Below are 25,549 nucleotides of genomic sequence, written 5' to 3' on the forward strand. Positions count from 1 at the left end.
TATAACAGAGCTCCACAGCAATAATACTCCCAGTAATGTGTCTGAGTGTATAACAGAGCCCCACAGCAATAATACTCCCAGTAATGTGTCTGAGTGTATAACAGAGCCCCACAGCAATAATACTCCCAGTAATGTGTCTGAGTGTATAACAGAGCTCCACAGCAATAATACTCCCAGTAATGTGTCTGTGTGTATAACAGAGCTCCACGGCAATAATACTCCCAGTAATGTATCTGAGTGTATAACAGAGCCCCACAGCAATAATACTCCCAGTTATGTGTCTTTAAACTACAATAAATGTATTTAGAAATTAGTCTTTGTAAATAAGATACAGCCCCACCCCTGGCCTCACACGTATTTACACCCCTAAAATGAGAGTGTCCCTCTTTGTCTATTTGGAATGTTGGGAGGTATTCAAAGGTGAATTTACTAAAATCAAGATTATTTGCTCACTTGCCCCAATTACGTATCAGTATAATTTCACAATATGCCCTCATGTAACTATCCGCAAGTGGGGGCATATCTACTAAATGGGGTGCAGCCAGGAGCTGTTCACTGGGTAGTGGGAATGAGGAGGGACCAGATACAGGGCACATATTTTGCCAAGCTCTTTAAACCATTTAAGGAAGTTGGCAGAAAATGTGCATTTTCCAATATTTATAATGCTGTCACGCAAGGCATACTCCTTCAATTCACACCTATTCACTGGACCAGTAAAAACTGTACACACTTTGCAATCATCAAATCCACCTCATAAAAAGTGTCCGTGTACATTAAAACTGTCTGTGCCCCATCTTATTTCTAATAATTGAGAGAAAGGGAAATCAACATTGTTTAGATTTACCTAACATAATTGGGCAACAAAATGGGATATTAAGTTTATGGTCACACTGCTGTGGCAATGGGTCCCTTTAACCCATTAAACATGTCGCTGTCATTAGGTCACTTTGCTCCTACATGGGGCTGTCCCTTTAACCCATTAAACATGTCGCTGTCATTAGGTCACTTTGCTCCTACATGGGACTGTCCCTTTAACCCATTAAACATGTCACTGTCATTAGGTCACTTTGCTCCTACATGGGACTGTCCCTTTAACCCATTAAACATGTCCCTGTCATTAGGTCACTTTGCTCCTACATGGGACTGTCCCTTTAACCCATTAAACGTGTCACTGTCATTAGGTCACTTTGCTCCTACATGGGACGGTCCCTTTAACCCATTAAACATGTCACTGTCATTAGGTCACTTTGTTCCTACATGGGACTGTCCCTTTAACCCATTAAACATGTCACTGTCATTAGGTCACTTTGCTCCTACATGGGACGGTCCCTTTAACCCATTAAACATGTCACTGTCATTAGGTCACTTTGTTCCTACATGGGACTGTCCCTTTAACCCATTAACCATGTCACTGTCATTAGGTCACTTTGCTCCTACATGGGACTGTCCCTTTAACCCATTAAACATGTCGCTGTCATTAGGTCACTTTGCTCCTACATGGGACTGTCCCTTTAACCCATTAAACATGTCTCTGCCATTAGGTCACTTTGCTCCTACATAGGACTGTCCCTTTAACCCATTAAACATGTCTCTGCCATTAGGTCACTTTGCTCCTACATGGGACTGTCCCTTTAACCCATTAAACATGTCGCTGTCATTAGGTCACTTTGCTCCTACATAGGACTGTCCCTTTAACCCATTAAACATGTCTCTGTCATTAGGTCACTTTGCTCCTACATGGGACTGTCCCTTTAACCCATTAAACATGTCGCTGTCATTAGGTCACTTTGCTCCTACATGGGACTGTCCCTTTAACCCATTAAACATGTCGCTGTCATTAGGTCACTTTGCTCCTACATAGGACTGTCCCTTTAACCCATTAAACATGTCTCTGTCATTAGGTCACTTTGCTCCTACATGGGACTGTCCCTTTAACCCATTAAACATGTCACTGTCATTAGGTCACTTTGCTCCTACACGGGACTGTCCCTGTAACCCATTAAACATGTCACTGTCATTAGGTCACTTTGTTTCTACATGGGACTGTCCCTTTAACCCATTAAACATGTCACTGTCATTAGGTTACTTTGCTCCTACATGGGACTGTCCCTTTAACCCATTAAACATGTCACTGTCATTAGGTCACTTTGCTCCTACATGGGACTGTCCTTTAACCCATTAAACATGTCACTGTCATTAGGTCACTTTGCTCCTACATGGGACCGTCCCTTTAACCCATTAATCATGTCACTGTCATTAGGTCACTTTGTTCCTACATGGGACTGTCCCTTTAACCCATTAAACATGTCGCTGTCATTAGGTCACTTTGCTCCTACATGGGACTGTCCCTTTAACCCATTAAACATGTCACTGTCATTAGGTCACTTTGCTCCTACATGGGACTGTCCCTTTAACCCATTAAACATGTCCCTGTCATTAGGTCACTTTGCTCCTACATGGGACTGTCCCTTTAACCCATTAAACGTGTCACTGTCATTAGGTCACTTTGCTCCTACATGGGACGGTCCCTTTAACCCATTAAACATGTCACTGTCATTAGGTCACTTTGTTCCTACATGGGACTGTCCCTTTAACCCATTAAACATGTCACTGTCATTAGGTCACTTTGCTCCTACATGGGACGGTCCCTTTAACCCATTAAACATGTCACTGTCATTAGGTCACTTTGTTCCTACATGGGACTGTCCCTTTAACCCATTAAACATGTCACTGTCATTAGGTCACTTTGCTCCTACATGGGACTGTCCCTTTAACCCATTAAACATGTCGCTGTCATTAGGTCACTTTGCTCCTACATGGGACTGTCCCTTTAACCCATTAAACATGTCTCTGCCATTAGGTCACTTTGCTCCTACATGGGACTGTCCCTTTAACCCATTAAACATGTCGCTGTCATTAGGTCACTTTGCTCCTACATAGGACTGTCCCTTTAACCCATTAAACATGTCTCTGTCATTAGGTCACTTTGCTCCTACATGGGACTGTCCCTTTAACCCATTAAACATGTCGCTGTCATTAGGTCACTTTGCTCCTACATGGGACTGTCCCTTTAACCCATTAAACATGTCGCTGTCATTAGGTCACTTTGCTCCTACATAGGACTGTCCCTTTAACCCATTAAACATGTCTCTGTCATTAGGTCACTTTGCTCCTACATGGGACTGTCCCTTTAACCCATTAAACATGTCACTGTCATTAGGTCACTTTGCTCCTACACGGGACTGTCCCTGTAACCCATTAAACATGTCACTGTCATTAGGTCACTTTGTTTCTACATGGCACTGTCCCTTTAACCCATTAAACATGTCACTGTCATTAGGTTACTTTGCTCCTACATGGGACTGTCCCTTTAACCCATTAAACATGTCACTGTCATTAGGTCACTTTGCTCCTACATGGGACTGTCCCTTTAACCCATTAAACATGTCACTGTCATTAGGTCACTTTGCTCCTACATGGGACCGTCCCTTTAACCCATTAATCATGTCACTGTCATTAGGTCGCTTTGTTCCTACATGGGACTGTCCCTTTAACCCATTAAACATGTCACTGTCATTAGGTCACTTTGTTTCTACATGGGACTGTCCCTTTAACCCATTAAACATGTCACTGTCATTAGGTTACTTTGCTCCTACATGGGACTGTCCCTTTAACCCATTAAACATGTCACTGTCATTAGGTCACTTTGTTCATACATAGGACTGTCCCTTTAACCCATTAAACATGTCTCTGCCATTAGGTCACTTTGCTCCTACATAGGACTGTCCCTTTAACCCATTAAACATGTCTCTGTCATTAGGTCACTTTGCTCCTACATGGGACTGTCCCTTTAACCCATTAAACATGTCGCTGTCATTAGGTCACTTTGCTCCTACATAGGACTGTCCCTTTAACCCATTAAACATGTCTCTGTCATTAGGTCACTTTGCTCCTACATGGGACTGTCCCTTTAACCCATTAAACATGTCGCTGTCATTAGGTCACTTTGCTCCTACATAGGACTGTCCCTTTAACCCATTAAACATGTCTCTGTCATTAGGTCACTTTGCTCCTACATGGGACTGTCCCTTTAACCCATTAAACATGTCACTGTCATTAGGTCACTGTGCTCCTACATGGGACTCTCCCTTTAACCCATTAAACATGTCGCTGTCATTAGGTCACTTTGCTCCTACATGGGACTGTCACTTTAACCCATTAAACATGTCGCTGTCATTAGGTCACTTTGCTCCTACATGGGACTGTCCCTTTAACCCATTAAACATGTCACTGTCATTAGGTCACTTTGTTCCTACATGGGACTGTCCCTTTAACCCATTAAACATGTCACTGTCATTAGGTAACTTTGCTCCTACATGGGACTGTCCCTTTAACCCATTAAACATGTCACTGTCATTAGGTCACTTTGCTCCTACATGGGACTGTCCCTTTAACCCATTAAACATGTCGCTGTCATTAGGTCACTTTGCTCCTACATGGGACTGTCCCTTTAACCCATTAAACATGTCACTGTCATTAGGTCACTTTGTTCCTACATGGGACTGTCCCTTTAACCCATTAAACATGTCACTGTCATTAGGTCACTGTGCTCCTACATGGGACTCTCCCTTTAACCCATTAAACATGTCACTGTCATTAGGTCACTTTGCTCCTACATGGGACTGTCACTTTAACCCATTAAACATGTCGCTGTCATTAGGTCACTTTGCTCCTACATGGGACTGTCCCTTTAACCCATTAAACATGTCACTGTCATTAGGTCACTTTGTTCCTACATGGGACTGTCCCTTTATCCCATTAAACATGTCACTGTCATTAGGTAACTTTGCTCCTACATGGGACTGTCCCTTTAACCCATTAAACATGTCACTGTCATTAGGTCACTTTGCTCCTACATGGGACTGTCCCTTTAACCCATTACACATGTCGCTGTCATTAGGTCACTTTGCTCCTACATGGGACTGTCCCTTTAACCCATTAAACATGTCACTGTCATTAGGTCAATCCGATTCTCTTTACATTTAAGGAAATGACAATAAATATGGTTAATATAAAGTGTTACTGAGCCTGGTCTCCCACTAAAACAAGTTAAGCCCCTTGCGTCCCCTCTCTCTAATAATGCCCTAATTCTGTAAGTACCTGGTTAAAGTGTGATATAATCGTCTCTGTGCTCCCTCCCTGCAGTATGACCTCACAGACCCCCAAACCCCTGTCAGTGCTGTAATGCAGAACTTGCAGCCAGCAGGGGAGGCCCACCTCCACAGCATTGAGGGTAACACCAACACAGTTTAAAGGCACAGTACCTGGGGGAGATTTAACTCTTCCCAGGAAAACAGAGTCAGTTTTTGGCTAATGGCTGCTAATGTTTTTAACTTGTTCTCTGTGAAATGCAACAGTTGCCAGAATCCGATATTAACGACTGCACCATAACTCTCTAAGAAATAACACCCAATACAACCAACATCGACAGAAAATCAACAACAAACACTGAAACTGAGCCGACTCTGACAGCTCCATCGCCAACTGACCTTATTTAACCCTGTCAGTGCTGTACTGGAGAATGGCAATGTATTAAAACACTAAATATTGTTAGAACTCCATAAAACAAAAAAGAGACCCCATGATGGCAGCCCAAGAAAATATACATGTTAGAAAACAGGAGACAGCCCGACAAATAGCACCCCACATAAAAATGGTTATAGGAGGATTCTTCACATATAACTCCCCTCCCCACTACCATCCAACATGGAGGCCAATTAAAACCACGTATGTGAGGTCATGGCAGCAACATGTTTAATGGGTTAAAGGGACAGTCCCATGTAGGAGCAAAGTGACCTAATGACAGCAACATGTTTAATGGGTTAAAGGGACAGTCCCATGTAGGAGCAAAGTGACCTAATGACAGTGACATGTTTAATGGGTTAAAGGGACAGTCCCATGTAGGAGCAAAGTGACCTAATGACAGTGACATGTTTAATGGGTTAAAGGGACAGTCCCATGTAGGAGCAAAGTGACCTAATGACAGTGACATGTTTAATGTGTTAAAGGGACAGTCCCATGTAGGAACAAAGTGACCTAATGGCAGCGACATGTTTAATGTGTTAAAGGGACAGTCCCATGTAGGAGCAAAGTGACCTAATGACAGTGACATATTTAATGGGTTAAAGGGACAGTCCCATGTAGAAACAAAGTGACCTAATGACAGTGACATGTTTAATGGGTTAAAGGGACAGTCCCATGTAGGAACAAAGTGACCTAATGACAGTGACACATTTAATGGGTTAAAGGGACAGTCCCATGTAGGAGCAAAGTGACCTAATGACAGTGACATGTTTAATGGGTTAAAGGGACAGTCCCATGTAGGAACAAAGTGACCTAATGACAGTGACATGTTTAATGGGTTAAAGGGACAGTCCCATGTAGGAGCAAAGTAACCTAATGACAGTGACATGTTTAATGGGTTAAAGGGACAGTCCCATGTAGGAGCAAAGTAACCTAATGACAGTGACATGTTTAATGGGTTAAAGGGACAGTCCCATGTAGGAGCAAAGTAACCTAATGACAGTGACATGTTTAATGGGTTAAAGGGACAGTCCCATGTAGGAGCAAAGTGACCTAATGACAGTGACATGTTTAATGGGTTAAAGGGACAGTCCCATGTACGAGCAAAGTAACCTAATGACAGTGACATGTTTAATGGGTTAAAGGGACAGTCCCATGTAGGAGCAAAGTAACCTAATGACAGCGACATGTTTAATGGGTTAAAGGGACAGTCCCATGTCGGAACAAAGTGACCTAATGACAGCGACATGTTTAATGGGTTAAAGGGACAGTCCCATGTAGGAGCAAAGTGACCTAATGACAGTGGCATGTTTAATGGGTTAAAGGGACAGTCCCATGTAGGAGCAAAGTGACCTAATGACAGCAACATGTTTAATGGGTTAAAGGGACAGACCCATGTAGGAGCAAAGTGACCTAATGACAGCAACATGTTTAATGGGTTAAAGGGACAGACCCATGTAGGAGCAAAATGACCTAATGACAGCAACATGTTTAATGGGTTAAAGGGACAGACCCATGTAGGAGCAAAGTGACCTAATGACAGCAACATGTTTAATGGGTTAAAGGGACAGACCCATGTAGGAGCAAAATGACCTAATGACAGTGACATGTATAATGGGTTAAAGGGACAGTCCCATGTTGGTGAAAAGTGACCTAATGACAGTGGCATGTTTAATGGGTTAAAGGGACAGTCCCATGTAGGAGCAAAGTAACCTAATGACAGTGACATGTTTAATGGGTTAAAGGGACAGTGCCATGTAGGAGCAAAGTGACCTAGTGACAGTGACATGTTTAATGGGTTAAAGGGACAGTCCCATGTAGGAGCATAGTGACCTAATGACAGTGACATGTTTAATGGGTTAAAGGGACAGTCCCATGTAGGAGCAAAGTGACCTAATGACAGCGACATGTTTAATGGGTTAAAGGGACAGTCCCATGTAGGAGCAAAGTGACCTAATGACAGTGACATGTTTAATGGGTTAAAGGGACAGTCCCATGTAGGAGCAAAGTGACCTAATGACAGCGACATGTTTAATGGGTTAAAGAGACAGTCCCATGTAGGAGCAAAGTGACCTAATGACAGTGACATGTTTAATGGGCTAAAGGGACAGTCCCATGTAGGAGCAAAGTGACCTAATGACAGTGACATGTTTAATGGGTTAAAGGGACAGTCCCATGTAGGAGCAAAATGACCTAATGACAGTGACATGTATAATGGGTTAAAGGGACAGTCCCATGTAGGAACAAAGTGACCTAATGACAGTGACACATTTAATGGGTTAAAGGGACAGTCCCATGTAGGAGCAAAGTGACCTAATGACAGTGACATGTTTAATGGGTTAAAGGGACAGTCCCATGTAGGAACAAAGTGACCTAATGACAGTGACATGTTTAATGGGTTAAAGGGACAGTCCCATGTAGGAGCAAAGTAACCTAATGACAGTGACATGTTTAATGGGTTAAAGGGACAGTCCCATGTAGGAGCAAAGTAACCTAATGACAGTGACATGTTTAATGGGTTAAAGGGACAGTCCCATGTAGGAGCAAAGTAACCTAATGACAGTGACATGTTTAATGGGTTAAAGGGACAGTCCCATGTAGGAGCAAAGTGACCTAATGACAGTGACATGTTTAATGGGTTAAAGGGACAGTCCCATGTACGAGCAAAGTAACCTAATGACAGTGACATGTTTAATGGGTTAAAGGGACAGTCCCATGTAGGAGCAAAGTAACCTAATGACAGCGACATGTTTAATGGGTTAAAGGGACAGTCCCATGTCGGAACAAAGTGACCTAATGACAGCGACATGTTTAATGGGTTAAAGGGACAGTCCCATGTAGGAGCAAAGTGACCTAATGACAGTGGCATGTTTAATGGGTTAAAGGGACAGTCCCATGTAGGAGCAAAGTGACCTAATGACAGCAACATGTTTAATGGGTTAAAGGGACAGACCCATGTAGGAGCAAAGTGACCTAATGACAGCAACATGTTTAATGGGTTAAAGGGACAGACCCATGTAGGAGCAAAATGACCTAATGACAGCAACATGTTTAATGGGTTAAAGGGACAGACCCATGTAGGAGCAAAGTGACCTAATGACAGCAACATGTTTAATGGGTTAAAGGGACAGACCCATGTAGGAGCAAAATGACCTAATGACAGTGACATGTATAATGGGTTAAAGGGACAGTCCCATGTTGGTGAAAAGTGACCTAATGACAGTGGCATGTTTAATGGGTTAAAGGGACAGTCCCATGTAGGAGCAAAGTAACCTAATGACAGTGACATGTTTAATGGGTTAAAGGGACAGTGCCATGTAGGAGCAAAGTGACCTAGTGACAGTGACATGTTTAATGGGTTAAAGGGACAGTCCCATGTAGGAGCATAGTGACCTAATGACAGTGACATGTTTAATGGGTTAAAGGGACAGTCCCATGTAGGAGCAAAGTGACCTAATGACAGCGACATGTTTAATGGGTTAAAGGGACAGTCCCATGTAGGAGCAAAGTGACCTAATGACAGTGACATGTTTAATGGGTTAAAGGGACAGTCCCATGTAGGAGCAAAGTGACCTAATGACAGCGACATGTTTAATGGGTTAAAGAGACAGTCCCATGTAGGAGCAAAGTGACCTAATGACAGTGACATGTTTAATGGGTTAAAGGGACAGTCCCATGTAGGAGCAAAGTGACCTAATGACAGTGACATGTTTAATGGGTTAAAGGGACAGTCCCATGTAGGAGCAAAATGACCTAATGACAGTGACATGTATAATGGGTTAAAGGGACAGTCCCATGTTGGTGAAAAGTGACCTAATGACAGTGGCATGTTTAATGGGTTAAAGGGACAGTCCCATGTAGGAGCAAAGTGACCTAATGACAGTGACATGTTTAATGGGTTAAAGGGACAGTGCCATGTAGGAGCAAAGTGACCTAGTGACAGTGACATGTTTAATGGGTTAAAGGGACAGTCCCATGTAGGAGCATAGTGACCTAATGACAGTGACATGTTTAATGGGTTAAAGGGACAGTCCCATGTAGGAGCAAAGTGACCTAATGACAGCGACATGTTTAATGGGTTAAAGGGACAGTCCCATGTAGGAGCAAAGTGACCTAATGACAGTGACATGTTTAATGGGTTAAAGGGACAGTCCCATGTAGGAGCAAAGTGACCTAATGACAGCGACATGTTTAATGGGTTAAAGAGACAGTCCCATGTAGGAGCAAAGTGACCTAATGACAGTGACATGTTTAATGGGTTAAAGGGACAGTCCCATGTAGGAGCAAAGTAACCTAATGACAGTGACATGTTTAATGGGTTAAAGGGACAGTCCCATGTAGGAGCAAAGTGACCTAATGACAGTGACATGTTTAATGGGTTAAAGGGACAGTCCCATGTAGGAGCAAAGTGACCTAATGACAGCGACATGTTTAATGGGTTAAAGGGACAGTCCCATGTAGGAGCAAAGTGACCTAATGGCAGTGACATGTTTAATGGGTTAAAGGGACAGTCCCATGTAGGAGCACAGTGACCTAATGACGGTGACATGTTTAATGGGTTAAAGGGACAGTCCCATGTAGGAGCAAAGTGCCCTAATGACAGCGACATGTTTAATGGGTTAAAGGGACAGTCCCATGTAGGAACAAAGTGACCTAATGACGGTGACATGTTTAATGGGTTAAAGAGACAGTGCCATGTAGGAGCAAAGTGACCTAGTGACAGTGACATGTTTAATGGGTTAAAGAGACAGTCCCATGTAGGAACAAAGTGACCTAATGACAGGGACATGTTTGATGGGTTAAAGGGACAGTCCTATATAGGAGCAATGTGATCTAATGAGAGTGACATTTCAGGTAACATGAGGTCACAGAATTATTATCAGACCCTGCTTTGTCTGTCTCTGAATTTGCTAGGCTCTCATGTTGTCCCTAAGGGCTGACTTTCATTCACGAATTAACGCGCTCTAGTAAATGCCAAGAAAAGCTCTCCCACCCACTGATCCTCGTTGCGAAATAGCAGGTTAGATGTCTAATTTCAAACGTATACTGACAAGCAGTATGCCTGGAAATCATTAGTCCAGCTGTGAAGTGTTAGCCATTATCAGGTCCGGCTGTATGGGGCGGCCAGAGTGTGAAATCACAGGAAACACTGAAGGATTCTTTCGCCACAACGCCATGCCTTTTTCGGACTGTCGCAGCCCTGTGTCTGGAGGGCTCCTACCCCTCTTTTCACTGGCATGATTTGGGCATCCAATGACACGTATAATTGTAGGGTAAAGCTAATGATGAACAGCAGTGCAGTTGTTAACCCGTTGAGTGCCTTGACATTGAAAAACATGCTCCCTGACAAAAGTTAAAATTAATAACTCCACGGACCAATCCCAAGGGCTGCTACTTGACATGCTCCAAGCCAACATTATCACACTCAGGCTCGCCATCAGAAATTTTGGGGCCCCTTAAATAACTCAAGATCTGGGCCCCCAGTCCCTGTGTAAGTAATGCATTGTGTGATTCTGTGTTTGTAGGTGTAAGGGATGCATTATAAGGATTGTAAGGATGCATTGTGTGTGTTTGTAGGGATGCATTGTATGTGTGTGTGTGTGTGTGTAAGGATGCATTGTGTGTTTAAGGATGCATTGTGTGTGTATGTAGGGATGCATTGTGTGTGTGTGTGTGTGTGTAAGGATGCATTGTGTGTTTGTGAGTAAGGACACATTGTGTGTCTGTAAGGATGCATTGTGTGTGTATGTAGGGATGCATTGTGTATGTATGTAGGCAAGCATTGTGTGTGTGTGTATGTAGGGAAGCATTGTGTGTGTAGCTTATCATTGTGTGTGTATGTAGCTAAGCATTGTGTGTGTGTGTAGCTAAGCATTGTGTGTGTGTAGGGATGCATTGTGTGTGTAGCTAAGCATTGTGAGTGTATGTAGCTAAGCAATGTGTGTGTCTATGTAGGGATGCATTGTGTGTGTCTGTAGTGATGCATTGTGTGTGTAAGGATGCACTGTGTGTGTGTGTGTGTGTGTGTAGGGATGCATTGTGTGTGTGTGTAGCTAAGCATTGTGTGTGTATGTAGCTAAGCATTGTGTGTGTGTAGGGATGCATTGTGTGTGTGTGTAGCTAAGCATTGTGATTGTATGTAGCTAAGCAATGTGTGTGTCTATGTAGGGATGCATTGTGTGTGTCTGTAGTGATGCAATGTGTGTGTTTGTAGGGATGCATTGTGTGTGTGTAAGGATGCACTGTGTGTGTGTGTGTGTAGGGATGCATTGTGTGTGTGTGTAGCTAAGCATTGTGTGTGTATGTAGCTAAGCATTGCGTGTGTGTGTAGGGATGCATTACGTGTGTGTTTAGGGATGCATTGTGTGTGTGTGTAGCTAAGCATTGTGAGTGTATGTAGCTAAGCATTGTGAGTGTATGTAGGGATGCACTGTGTGTGTCTGTAGTGATGCATCGTGTGTGTTTGTAGGAATACATTGTGTGTGTGTGTAAGGATGCACTGTGTGTGTGTGTAGGGATGCATTGTGTGAGTATAGGTTTGCATTGTGTTTGTGAGTAAGAACACATTGTGTGTCTGTAGGGATGCATTGTGTGTGTATGTGGCTAAGCATTGTGTGTGTGTGTGTATGTAGGGATGCATTGTGTGTGTATGTAGGGAAGCATTGTGTGTGTATGTAGGGATGCATTGTGTGTGTGTGTAGCTAAGCATTGTGTGTGTATGTAGCTAAGCATTGTGTGTGTGTGTAGGGATGCATTGTGTGTGTGTGTGTAGCTCAGCATTGTGATTGTATGTAGTATGTAGCTAAGCATTGTGTGTGTGTATGTAGGGATGTACTGTGTGTGTCTGTAGTGATGCATTGTGTGTGTTTGTAGGAATACATTGTGTGTGTGTAAGGATGCACTGTGTGTGTAGGGATGCATTGTGTGTGTGTGTGTGTAGCTAAGCATTGTGTGTGTATGTAGCTAAGCATTGTGTGTGTATGTAGCTAAGCATTGTGTGTGTGTGTGTAGGGATGCATTGTGTGGGTGTGTAGCTAAGCATTGTGAGTGTATGTAGCTAAGCATTGTGTGTGTGTATGTAGGGATGCACTGTGTGTGTCTGTAGTTATATATTGTGTGTGTTTGTAGGAATACATTGTGTGTGTGTAAGGATGCACTGTGTGTGTGTGTAGGGATGCATTGTGTGAGTATAGGTTTGCATTATGTTTGTGAGTAAGGACACATTGTGTGTCTGTAGGGATGCATTGTGTGTGTAAGGATGTACTGTGTGTGTGTGTAGGGATGCATTGTGTGAGTATAGGTTTGCATTATGTTTGTGAGTAAGGACACATTGTGTGTCTGTAGGGATGCATTGTGTGTGTAAGGATGTACTGTGTGTGTGTGTGTAGGGATGCATTGTGCGAGTGTAGGGTTGCATTGTGTGTCTGTAGGAACGCATTGTGTGTTTCTAGGTGTGTGTCGTGTGAGAGAGAGGGTTTGCTGAGTAGGATAGGGGCTGAGAAGGGAGCAGCTCTTTATTTTTATTGCTATATTGATTTTATAAACATTATTTCATTTCATCATTTTATTTCCTCTCCATTTTTCTTACCTGCATCCAGGGGGTGGGCCACCTGGTGGTCCGGTAAAGCTGCATTGGCTCTCTGCCTGCCCCTCTGCAAGTCACCATGTGGAATTGAGCGTTGCCGTGGTTACTGCAGCAATGCTCTGAAAGACGGTACTTGGCCAGCCACGAAGATGAAGATCTTTGATCTCCCTGACAGGGTCTGTCTGTATGTATGTAAGGGGCCCGGGCCAATATGGATATATAATATAGCCTCTTACAAATGAATGAGTTCTGCCCCCCTGATGGGCCTTAGTCTGGGACCCCCAGGACCACTGTGCCCATGACAACTGTCATGGTTGTCACCCCATGATGATGGACTGATCAAATTAACGAACTGTAAAAATATCAGACCCATCTTATTTCTAAATGTGGAAGCCAAATTTTATGCAAAAACACTAGCTACAAGACTTTCTAGAGCCCACCATTGACTGTCATAACAGCACATGGCAGGGATGTTCCCTATCTCCAATATTTAATCAATTGTAGAACCATTAGATATACGTGCTACAACTTCTATTCATAGTATACATATAGGTAGCAGGGCACAGAGACTCAGCTAATTTGCAGACGATGTGTTCTTGACACTAACCCAGTCGCTTAACTCCCTATCAAACATGCATCAAGCTTTGGCTATATTGGAGTATCATACTACCAACTGAATGGGGCAAATCACAGGTGATGAGTATTAACCTTGATCAAACACTAATCCAACAACTCCAAGCAGTTATAAAAAATGACTGGACTCACAGAAAATAAAAATAAAGAATTTACTGGACTGGACTAATACACATATTAACTATTTGGGGGTGCAGATATCCATAAACCCTGCCAACCTGTTTAGTGATAATTCTATACAGAAGGAGTACAGAAGGAGGTTAGGGCATTCCTCAAGGACTGGCAAAGTAAATATATCTGATGGATGGGATGAGTGGTAGCCTTTAAAATGACTCTCTTACCATAGCAGCAATACATCTTTTTCTCACACTCCTGGTGACGGCCCCAAATTCCTTCTTCAAAGAACTAAATAGGGAACTACTAGTTTTTGTATGGAGTGGGAAAAAAAACCTTGGATCTTCCTAACGACTCTACAAAGACATTGCATCGAAGGAGGAATAGGAGTCCTGGACATGTCGGTATATTACAGAACTGCTTCCCTCCCAGCACCTTGGTAACCCACGCACGCTGCTTCCTATCCTGCATCTCTAATAACTATTCTAGTAACTTACTTTGTCACATACATGAAATTCATCCTACCCTTCCCTCTTTCCACAGTGGGTCGACATGAAGGAGCCTTGTTTGGGTTATACATCACTACACACTTATTGCTGGACTCCACCATCTCGGAGACTTCCGACTCCGGCCCTCACGCCACTGACTAAAACACTACTGGGTGTATAGGATGAATATAAAGTGCTCGACTTTAACCTTTTTTTAAAACTATCCCGATCACAGTGCTGACCACAAGTACCTCAGTTTAAGATAAACCCTTGGATTCAAGCAGGATTGGGATATCAGGTGCCTTCTATAACAAGGAAAACGTCAGTGCCGAATTAAGCCATGACGTCATTACTCACTTTGACTAAATTAAAGTAAAGGTGCACACTGACACCAGTCTTACAATTTGCATAAATGCTGATTTTTTTTTATCATTTTCCAAATTGTACATTCCCCAAGTCTAACAGCAGCTGCCCAGTTACTCCTGGGGGGCCCAAAACAGCTGCCCCATTTGCCCTCTCCCCCACTACAATTTCTTTCAGGATCGCCGATGAAGTGCAGATAAATCTTACACACTGTCTTCACCACGTCTCTGAATGTTTTACAAATAATGACCACTAGCTCTGTTTAGTAACTAAATTCCAGAATATACACTGGGTATGCTGCTGCCCAATACAGACAGTGAACCCCAAAGCTGAGTACGGCCATTCTAACATATTAACTGAATTAACACAAACACTCATTCAGCCCAAATCAGAACTTTACTGTCACAATTTCCATGAAGAGAAATATGTCTTTTTTGTAAGTGACAGTAAGAGGTTGCTGCAAACAGATTGTGTTGTAAATGTGACTTTAACCACAGAATTCGGAATTCTGAACCTGCCTTTGCACTCCCTTTGCCCCTCCGCCACTCCTAATGTACACACATGCCAGTCTGCTATCGCCCAAAATGCCCAATTCTTTCTTACATTTCCAGACAGTGTGATTTGCAAAGTACAGAGTGGTGATTTTTACAAAATGGGCAGAAGGCCGTTCTGTTTAAATTCCTGCAGGAATTTCATATCTATTTAAATAATATTGTTGAAGTGGGGCGTTTTCACATCCCGACCTATCAGCACTCATAGAGAACAATGGCAGGACACAGCCTGAGTAGCAGTCAGATTACTTGCTGGCTAATTCTGCTAACTGGCAGCAGTACACAGAATGCTGGATTTTCATACAGTCCATATCTTTCAATATGGTTTACAATTAACTACATTTCAGTATTTAGTGAATAACTCCCTTAATCTGGAATTCTGAAAAATTTACAGGAGAATTACAACTCTTAAAAAATAGCTGAATTGGAAAAAATCTCCAATCTGACTCGTTTGACCTAAAATTAGTCATTACTTCTTTTAGTTTTGTACAAACTAAAAGCTAAAGCAAAGCTCTTTTGTATAAAAATAAATACAGATAAAGGTTTTTTTTTTAAGGCACATTACATGCAGAGTTGCACTGACACTGCACATACCAGGTATGTTTAAGGTTTGTGGTGCCCGGTTCATGGCCGCTGTGACTTGGAATGGATGCATATAACAAATCAAAGGAATTCGGAAGGGCGCATGTGCACATTTGAATGAGCGCACCAGGGATCTAGGGGTGATGGTGTCTCCAGCTGTGGGGTAAGTGTGGTAACTGTTATCTCCATCACTCTACTATTGGGGAGAAGGATTCATGGTCGCTCTCTTAATTTAATAAATTATGGTTACTCTGTGCAGAACTAACGTTTCTATACACTATGAACAGGCTCAGACTGGCCAAAACAGGCAAATGAGAGCCAGCTGGGTAGATCAGAGAACAGGGGGCTACCACCAACTATTTCTTCAGCCCCACCTGTAACGCGGCATTGTCATACCACAACATATCAAGCTATTCTTTGTAGCGAGCTGTAATATGGCTTTCTATCCCATTCTGAATGGCGAAACTGAGGCTAAATAAGCCAAGTGATGACAATGGCTGAGTTAGAGAGATTTTCAGATCACTTATTTTTGCCTCAATTTTGCCATTTGCATACTAATTCAGTTTGGTGAATAAACCAACAAGAGTCATTTCTTTCATTTCAAACTGTTCCCATTAAAATTGTGCCCCTATGCAGTGCTCACCAGTTCGGTGGATCTGTTTATGAATGGTGTATTCTCCGCTCGGAGTCTGGAGGGTGCTTTCCTTCCAACCAGCTTTGGCTGCTCGATTTTTCTGCGCTTCTAAATGTCTGGTCAGGATGGAGGTCATTTTGTCGTTGGAAGACGGTCCTTTCCTCTGCAGGATGGATTGCAGCTCCTGAATACTGTGTGAGAACACAACAGGTTTACATTTAAAAGGAATAAAAAGAAGTACATTTTCTATTCCATACTTTACCTTCAGGGTTAAAGGAACACTCCAAGCACCATAACCACTTCAGCTATGGCACCCTCACAGGGTAAGTAGTTATATTACTCGCAAACTGTTTGACGAATTACGTAGGGTCCCACAAATGCAGATCACAGCTTTTTTTGGATCCAGCAGCTCCCCTAAGCTAAGGCCTGAAGGGGACACTCTTAGCCAATAGTGGGAACCATGGACAGCCAAACGTAGCTCGGTGCGGGTTCTCAGGGGGCACTCTCAGCCAATAGTGGGCACCATGCACAGCCAAACGTAGCTCAGTGCGGGATCTCAGGGGGCACTCTCAGCCAATAGTGGGCACCATGCACAGCCAAACATAGCTCAGTGTGGGATCTCAGGGGGCACTCTAAGCCAATAGTGGGCACCATGCACAACCAAACGTAGCTCAGTGCGGGATCTCAGGGGGCACTCTCAGCCAATAGTGGGCACCATGCACAGCCAAAGGTAGCTCAGTGCAGGATCTCAGGGGGCACTCTCAGCCAATAGTGGGCACCATGCACAACCAAACGTAGCTCAGTGCGGGATCTCAGGGGGCACTCTCAGACAATAGTGGGCACCATGCACAGCCAAAGGTAGCTCAGTGCGGGATCTCAGGGGGCACTCTCAGCCAATAGTGGGGGTGCACTCTCAGCCAATAGTGGGCACCATGCACAGCCAAAGGTAGCTCAGTGCAGGATCTCAGGGGGCACTCTCAGCCAATAGTGGGCACCATGCACAACCAAACGTAGCTCAGTGCGGGATCTCAGGGGGCACTCTCAGCCAATAGTGGGCACCATGCACAGCCAAATGTAGCTCAGTGCGGGATCTCAGGGGGCACTCTCAGCCAATAGTGGGCACCATGCACAGCCAAACGCAGCTCAGTGCGGGATCTCAGGGGGCACTCTCAGCCAATAGTGGGCACCATGCACAGCCAAGGGTAGCTCAGTGCAGGATCTCAGGGGGCACTCTCAGGCAATAGTGGGCACCATGCACAGCCAAATGTAGCTCAGTGCAGGATCTCAGGGGGCACTCTCAGCCAATAGTGGGCACCATGCACAACCAAACGTAGCTCAGTGTGGGATCTCAGGGGGCACTCTCAGCCAATAGTGGGCACCATGCACAGCCAAATGTAGCTCAGTGCGGGATCTTAGGGGGCACTCTCAGCCAATAGTGGGCACCATGCACAGCCAAACGTAGCTCAGTGCGGGATCTCAGGGGGCACTCTCAGCCAATAGTGGGCACCATGCACAGCCAAACGCAGCTCAGTGCGGGATCTCAGGGGGCACTCTCAGCCAATAGTGGACACCATGCACAGCCAAACGTAGCTCAGTGCGGGATCTCAGGGGGCACTCTCAGCCAATAGTGGGCACCATGCACAGCCAAATATAGCTCAGTGCAGGATCTCAGGGGGCACTCTCAGCCAAATGTAGCTCAGTGCGGGATCTCAGGGGGCACTTTCAGCCAATAGTGGGCACCATGCACAGCCAAATGTAGCTCAGTGCGGGATCTCAGGGGGCACTTTAAGCCAATAGTGGGCACCATGCACAGCCAAAGGTAGCTCAGTGTGGGATCTCAGGGGGCACTCTCAGCCAATAGTGGGGGGGCACTCTCAGCCAATAGTGGGCACCATGCACAGCCAAAGGTAGCTCAGTGCAGGATCTCAGGGGGCACTCTCAGCCAATGGTGGGCACCATGCACAGCCAAACGCAGCTCAATGCGGGATCTCAGGGGGCACTCTCAGCCAATAGTGGGCACCATGCACAGCCAAACGTAGTTCAGTGCGGGATCTCAGGGGGCGCTCTCAGCCAATAGTGGGCACCATGCACAGCCAAATATAGCTCAGTGCAGGATCTCAGGGGGCACTCTCAGCCAATAGTGCGTACCATGCACAGCCAAATGTAGCTCAGTGCGGGATCTCAGGGGGCACTCTCAGCCAATAGTGGGCACCATGCACAGCCAAACATAGCTCAGTGCGGGATCTCAGGGGGCACAGGAGGAGACGACTGTCACCGGTTGGATCCTAGCTAATTCGTAAAACCATTTGTAAACACAGGTTGTTGTTGTTGTTATGGTGATTGAACTGTTTCTTTAACTCACGATTGACACATTGCTGGTTTTGAGGATCCTGTCTTAGAACACAGAGGACTCCATCACAAAGTAATAACTTCCTCTAGAATGGATTACAAACAAGATCAGAGGTTTATTCAGTGAACCACAGTCAATTCTAGACGGTAAGCTTGTATGAGCAGGGGCCTCATCTACCCGTTGTTCCTGTAACATTTCGCTATTGTCTCATTTGTTAAATTCCCCTTTTATTGTAAAGGGCGGAATAAACTGGAGCTATATAAATACCAATAATAATATTAATTCAAAACATTTTTACAAGATTTAGTCAATAGGTGTCACTGCCAGACTAGGGAAAAGATAATGGAATATTCTAAATGACCTGAACCAGTTAGCCAGGGTAAATTAATCTGATTTAAACATCTATCTGATATTTGGTGAAATTATACATCAATGGGTTAATTATTTACTGAACACTGATTGGTGGGGAATTAAAACGTGAGTGGTGAAATTCCGGATGAAAAAACAAAATGGTGACCATAGCTGTGTTGGAGGTCTTCAGACTAGCGATTGTTACCAGAGTTTTATATTAATGAAGGTCTTAGGGTTATAAGACCCTTACCATGCTAATACCGTAAAAGAAAGAAAATCCATAGAAATGTTAGACGAGTGTGCCCCCTAGTGGTCACTTATGGAAAAAACAATAATTAACAAATCACTGTAAATGGTGTTTAATAGAAAATTATCAGGATTATTAACTAAAGTGAGAATTTAAAGTGAACTAGGGACTTATCTACTAAACAACCGAAAGTGCTAAATAATAAAGGGTTTTTCTTAATTCTGGTCTTTCAGCTGTTTAATACAAGTCCCCATCGGCTAAAAGCGCCCTAATTTGGCAATTCTTTTGTTTGGCTTCTGTAATAGTTTTGCTCCGAATCACTAATTTCTGAAAATTTTTACAAATAAAGAATGGTAACAAAACAAAATACGATGTTCTCCCTAGCTAATGCTAGATTATTTCACAGCCCCTACTTAACGTGGGTCGAGCTGCACAATTACTTTTCAAGAAAAGTTCACTAAACTCTTTAACAGGCAAACCCTGGCAGCCGGATCCGCTGTTCAAAGGATGGAGATTGACACAATAAATGCAACTGGGTAACCCGTTATACGCTGCAATTATAAGCCATCTGTAATGCGTTGAATACAACCTCAAAGTGTTATCCTAAAGGATTTCTGAAGATTAAATAAACCTACTCAGTGAGACTGGGGTCACAAGCTTCACCTACAGACTTATCTCCATCTTCCGTAAGCAGTGGGAGGGACAGACTGTGTGTCCCATAGCTCCCTTCTGTCTGTGTCAGCCTGCAGTGGGAGGGACAGACTCCGTGTCCCATAGCCCCTTCTGTCTGTGTCACCCTGCAGTGGGAGGGACAGACTTCGTGTCCCATAGCTCCTTCTGTCTGTGTCACCCTGCAGTAGGAGGGACAGACTCCGTGTCCCATAGCTCCTTCTGTCTGTGTCACCCTGCAGTGGGGGGGGGGGGGGGGAGGGGGCAGACTCTGTGTCCCATAGCTCCTTCTGTCTGTGTCACCCTGCAGTGGGAGGGACAGACTCCGAGTCCCATAGCTCCTTCTGTCTGTGCCACCCTGCAGTGGGAGGGACAGACTCCAAGTCCCATAGCTCCTTCTGTCTGTGTCACCCTGCAGTGGGAGGGACAGACTCCGTGTCCCATAGCTCCTTCTGTCTGTGTCACCCTGCAGTGGGAGGGACAGACTCCGTGTCCCATAGCTCCTTCTGTCTGTGTCACCCTGCAGTGGGAGGGACAGACTCTGTGTCCCATAGCTTCTTCTGTCTGTGTCACCCTGCAGTGGGAGGGACAGACTGTGTCCCATAGCTCCTTCTGTCCGTGTCACCCTGCAGTGGGAGGGACAGACTCCGTGTCCCATAGCTCCTTCTGTCAGTGTCACCCTGCAGTGGGAGGGACAGACTGTGTGTCCCATAGCTCCTTCTGTCTGTGTCACCCTGCAGTGGGAGGGACAGACTCCGTGTCCCATAGCTCCTTCTGTCTGTGTCACCCTGCAGTGGGAGGGACAGACTTCGTGTCCCATAGCTCCTTCTGTCTGTGTCACCCTGCAGTAGGAGGGACAGACTCCGTGTCCCATAGCTCCTTCTGTCTGTGTCACCCTGCAGTGGGGGGGGGGGGGGAGGGGGCAGACTCTGTGTCCCATAGCTCCTTCTGTCTGTGTCACCCTGCAGTGGGAGGGACAGACTCCGAGTCCCATAGCTCCTTCTGTCTGTGTCACCCTGCAGTCGGAGGGACAGACTCTGTGTCCCATAGCTCCTTCTGTCTGTGTCACCCTGCAGTAGGAGGGACAGACTCCGTGTCCCATAGCTCCTTCTGTCTGTGTCACCCTGCAGTGGGGGGGGGGGGGGAGGGGGCAGACTCTGTGTCCCATAGCTCCTTCTGTCTGTGTCACCCTGCAGTGGGAGGGACAGACTCCGAGTCCCATAGCTCCTTCTGTCTGTGCCACCCTGCAGTGGGAGGGACAGACTCCGAGTCCCATAGCTCCTTCTGTCTGTGTCACCCTGCAGTGGGAGGGACAGACTCCGTGTCCCATAGCTCCTTCTGTCTGTGTCACCCTGCAGTGGGAGGGACAGACTGTGTCCCATAGCTCCTTCTGTCCGTGTCACCCTGCAGTGGGAGGGACAGACTCCGTGTCCCATAGCTCCTTCTGTCAGTGTCACCCTGCAGTGGGAGGGACAGACTGTGTGTCCCATAGCTCCTTCTGTCTGTGTCACCCTGCAGTGGGAGGGACAGACTCCGTGTCCCATAGCTCCTTCTGTCTGTGTCACCCTGCAGTGGGAGGGACAGACTCCGTGTCCCATAGCTCCTTCTGTCTGTGTCACCCTGCAGTGGGAGGGACAGACTCCGTGTCCCATAGCTCCTTCTGTCAGTGTCACCCTGCAGTGGGAGGGACAGACTGTGTGTCCCATAGCTCCTTCTGTCTGTGTCACCCTGCAGTGGGAGGGACAGACTCCGTGTCCCATAGCTCCTTCTGTCTGTGTCACCCTGCAGTGGGAGGGACAGACTTCGTGTCCCATAGCTCCTTCTGTCTGTGTCACCCTGCAGTAGGAGGGACAGACTCCGTGTCCCATAGCTCCTTCTGTCTGTGTCACCCTGCAGTGGGGGGGGGGGGGAGGGGGCAGACTCTGTGTCCCATAGCTCCTTCTGTCTGTGTCACCCTGCAGTGGGAGGGACAGACTCCGAGTCCCATAGCTCCTTCTGTCTGTGTCACCCTGCAGTCGGAGGGACAGACTCTGTGTCCCATAGCTCCTTCTGTCTGTGTCACCCTGCAGTGGGGGGGGGGGGGGGAGGGGGCAGACTGTGTGTCCCATAGCTCCTTCTGTCTGTGTCACCCTGCAGTGGGAGGGACAGACTCCGTGTCCCATAGCTCCTTCTGTCTGTGTCACCCTGCAGTGGGAGGGACAGACTTCGTGTCCCATAGCTCCTTCTGTCTGTGTCACCCTGCAGTAGGAGGGACAGACTCCGTGTCCCATAGCTCCTTCTGTCTGTGTCACCCTGCAGTGGGGGGGGGGGGGGAGGGGGCAGACTCTGTGTCCCATAGCTCCTTCTGTCTGTGTCACCCTGCAGTGGGAGGGACAGACTCCGAGTCCCATAGCTCATTCTGTCTGTGTCACCCTGCAGTCGGAGGGACAGACTCTGTGTCCCATAGCTCCTTCTGTCTGTGTCACCCTGCAGTAGGAGGGACAGACTCCGTGTCCCATAGCTCCTTCTGTCTGTGTCACCCTGCAGTGGGGGGGGGGGGGGAGGGGGCAGACTCTGTGTCCCATAGCTCCTTCTGTCTGTGTCACCCTGCAGTGGGAGGGACAGACTCCGAGTCCCATAGCTCCTTCTGTCTGTGCCACCCTGCAGTGGGAGGGACAGACTCCGAGTCCCATAGCTCCTTCTGTCTGTGTCACCCTGCAGTGGGAGGGACAGACTCCGTGTCCCATAGCTCCTTCTGTCTGTGTCACCCTGCAGTGGGAGGGACAGACTGTGTCCCATAGCTCCTTCTGTCCGTGTCACCCTGCAGTGGGAGGGACAGACTCCGTGTCCCATAGCTCCTTCTGTCAGTGTCACCCTGCAGTGGGAGGGACAGACTGTGTGTCCCATAGCTCCTTCTGTCTGTGTCACCCTGCAGTGGGAGGGACAGACTCCGTGTCCCATAGCTCCTTCTGTCTGTGTCACCCTGCAGTGGGAGGGACAGACTCCGTGTCCCATAGCTCCTTCTGTCTGTGTCACCCTGCAGTGGGAGGGACAGACTCCGTGTCCCATAGCTCCTTCTGTCAGTGTCACCCTGCAGTGGGAGGGACAGACTGTGTGTCCCATAGCTCCTTCTGTCTGTGTCACCCTGCAGTGGGAGGGACAGACTCCGTGTCCCATAGCTCCTTCTGTCTGTGTCACCCTGCAGTGGGAGGGACAGACTTCGTGTCCCATAGCTCCTTCTGTCTGTGTCACCCTGCAGTAGGAGGGACAGACTCCGTGTCCCATAGCTCCTTCTGTCTGTGTCACCCTGCAGTGGGGGGGGGGGGGGGAGGGGGCAGACTCCGTGTCCCATAGCTCCTTCTGTCTGTGTCACCCTGCAGTGGGAGGGACAGACTCCGTGTCCCATAGCTCCTTCTGTCTGTGTCACCCTGCAGTGGGAGGGACAGACTCCGTGTCCCATAGCTCCTTCTGTCAGTGTCACCCTGCAGTGGGAGGGACAGACTGTGTGTCCCATAGCTCCTTCTGTCTGTGTCACCCTGCAGTGGGAGGGACAGACTTCGTGTCCCATAGCTCCTTCTGTCTGTGTCACCCTGCAGTAGGAGGGACAGACTCCGTGTCCCATAGCTCCTTCTGTCTGTGTCACCCTGCAGTGGGGGGGGGGGGCAGACTCTGTGTCCCATAGCTCCTTCTGTCTGTGTCACCCTGCAGTGGGAGGGACAGACTCTGAGTCCCATAGCTCCTTCTGTCTGTGCCACCCTGCAGTGGGAGGGACAGACTCCGAGTCCCATAGCTCCTTCTGTCTGTGTCACCCTGCAGTGGGAGGGACAGACTCCGTGTCCCATAGCTCCTTCTGTCTGTGTCACCCTGCAGTGGGAGGGACAGACTCCGTGTCCCATAGCTCCTTCTGTCTGTGTCACCCTGCAGTGGGAGGGACAGACTCCGTGTCCCATAGCTCCTTCTGTCTGTGTCACCCTGCAGTGGGAGGGACAGACTCCGTGTCCCATAGCTCCTTCTGTCTGTGTCACCCTGCAGTGGGAGGGACAGACTCCGTGTCCCATAGCTCCTTCTGTCTGTGTCACCCTGCAGTGGGAGGGACAGACTCTGTGTCCCATAGCTCCTTCTGTCTGTGTCACCCTGCAGTGGGAGGGACAGACTGTGTCCCATAGCTCCTTCTGTCCGTGTCACCCTGCAGTGGGAGGGACAGACTCCGTGTCCCATAGCTCCTTCTGTCTGTGTCACCCTGCAGTGGGAGGGACAGACTCCGTGTCCCATAGCTCCTTCTGTCAGTGTCACCCTGCAGTGGGAGGGACAGACTGTGTGTCCCATAGCTCCTTCTGTCTGTGTCACCCTGCAGTGGGAGGGACAGACTCCGTGTCCCATAGCTCCTTCTGTCTGTGTCACCCTGCAGTGGGAGGGACAGACTCCGTGTCCCATAGCTCCTTCTGTCAGTGTCACCCTGCAGTGGGAGGGACAGACTGTGTGTCCCATAGCTCCTTCTGTCTGTGTCACCCTGCAGTGGGAGGGACAGACTCCGTGTCCCATAGCTCCTTCTGTCTGTGTCACCCTGCAGTGGGAGGGACAGACTCAGTGTCCCATAGCTCCTTCTGTCTGTGTCACCCTGCAGTGGGATGGACAGACTCCGTGTCCCATAGCTCCTTCTGTCTGTGTCACCCTGCAGTGGGAGGGACAGACTCAGTGTCCCATAGCTCCTTCTGTCTGTGTCACCCTGCAGTGGGAGGGACAAACTCCATGTCCAATAGCTCCTTCTGTCTGTGTTACCCTGCAGTGGGAGGGACAGACTCTGTGTCCCATAGCTCCTTCTGTCAGTGTCACCCTGCAGTGGGAGGGACAGACTCCGTGTCCCATAGCTCCTTCTGTCTGTGTCACCCTGCAGTGGGAGGGACAGACTGTGTGTCCCATAGCTCCTTCTGTCTGTGTCACCCTGCAGTGGGAGGGACAGACTCCGTGTCCCATAGCTCCTTCTGTCTGTGTCACCCTGCAGTGGGATGGACAGACTCCGTGTCCCATAGCTCCTTCTGTCTGTGTCACCCTGCAGTGGAAAGGACAGACTCAGTGTCCCATAGCTCCTTCTGTCTGTGTCCCCCTGCAGTGGGAGAGACAGGCTCTGTGCCCCATAGCTCCTTCTGTCTGTGTCACCCTGCAGTGGGAGGGAAAGACTCCGTGTCCCATAGCTCCTTCTGTCTGTCACCCTGCAGTGGGAGGGACAGACTCCGTGTCCCATAGCTCCTTCTGTCTGTGTCACGCTGCAGTGGGAGGGACAGACTCCGTGTCCCATAGCTCCTTCTGTCTGTGTCACCCTGCAGTGAGAGGGACAGGCTCCGTGTCCCCATAGCTCCCTTCTGTCTGTGTCACCCTGCAGTGGGAGGGACAGACTCAGTGTCCCATAGCTCCTTCTGTCT

The 25,549-nt window shown here is 47.0% G+C and overlaps 1 protein-coding gene across 1 annotated transcript in view; it reads right to left on the bottom strand.

Annotated features, from left to right (window-relative positions):
- LTBP4 (latent transforming growth factor beta binding protein 4) overlaps nt 1-25,549 on the bottom strand; it is a 197,227-nt gene that overhangs the window by 133,225 nt on the left and 38,453 nt on the right. The window contains exon 4 of the mRNA XM_063431084.1: nt 16,543-16,724. Within this exon, the coding sequence (XP_063287154.1) occupies nt 16,543-16,724 (182 nt within the window). The remainder of the gene's footprint in view (nt 1-16,542; nt 16,725-25,549) is intronic.

This window comes from Pelobates fuscus, chromosome 9 (genome assembly GCF_036172605.1).
Source record: "Pelobates fuscus isolate aPelFus1 chromosome 9, aPelFus1.pri, whole genome shotgun sequence".
NCBI lineage: Eukaryota > Metazoa > Chordata > Amphibia > Anura > Pelobatidae > Pelobates > Pelobates fuscus.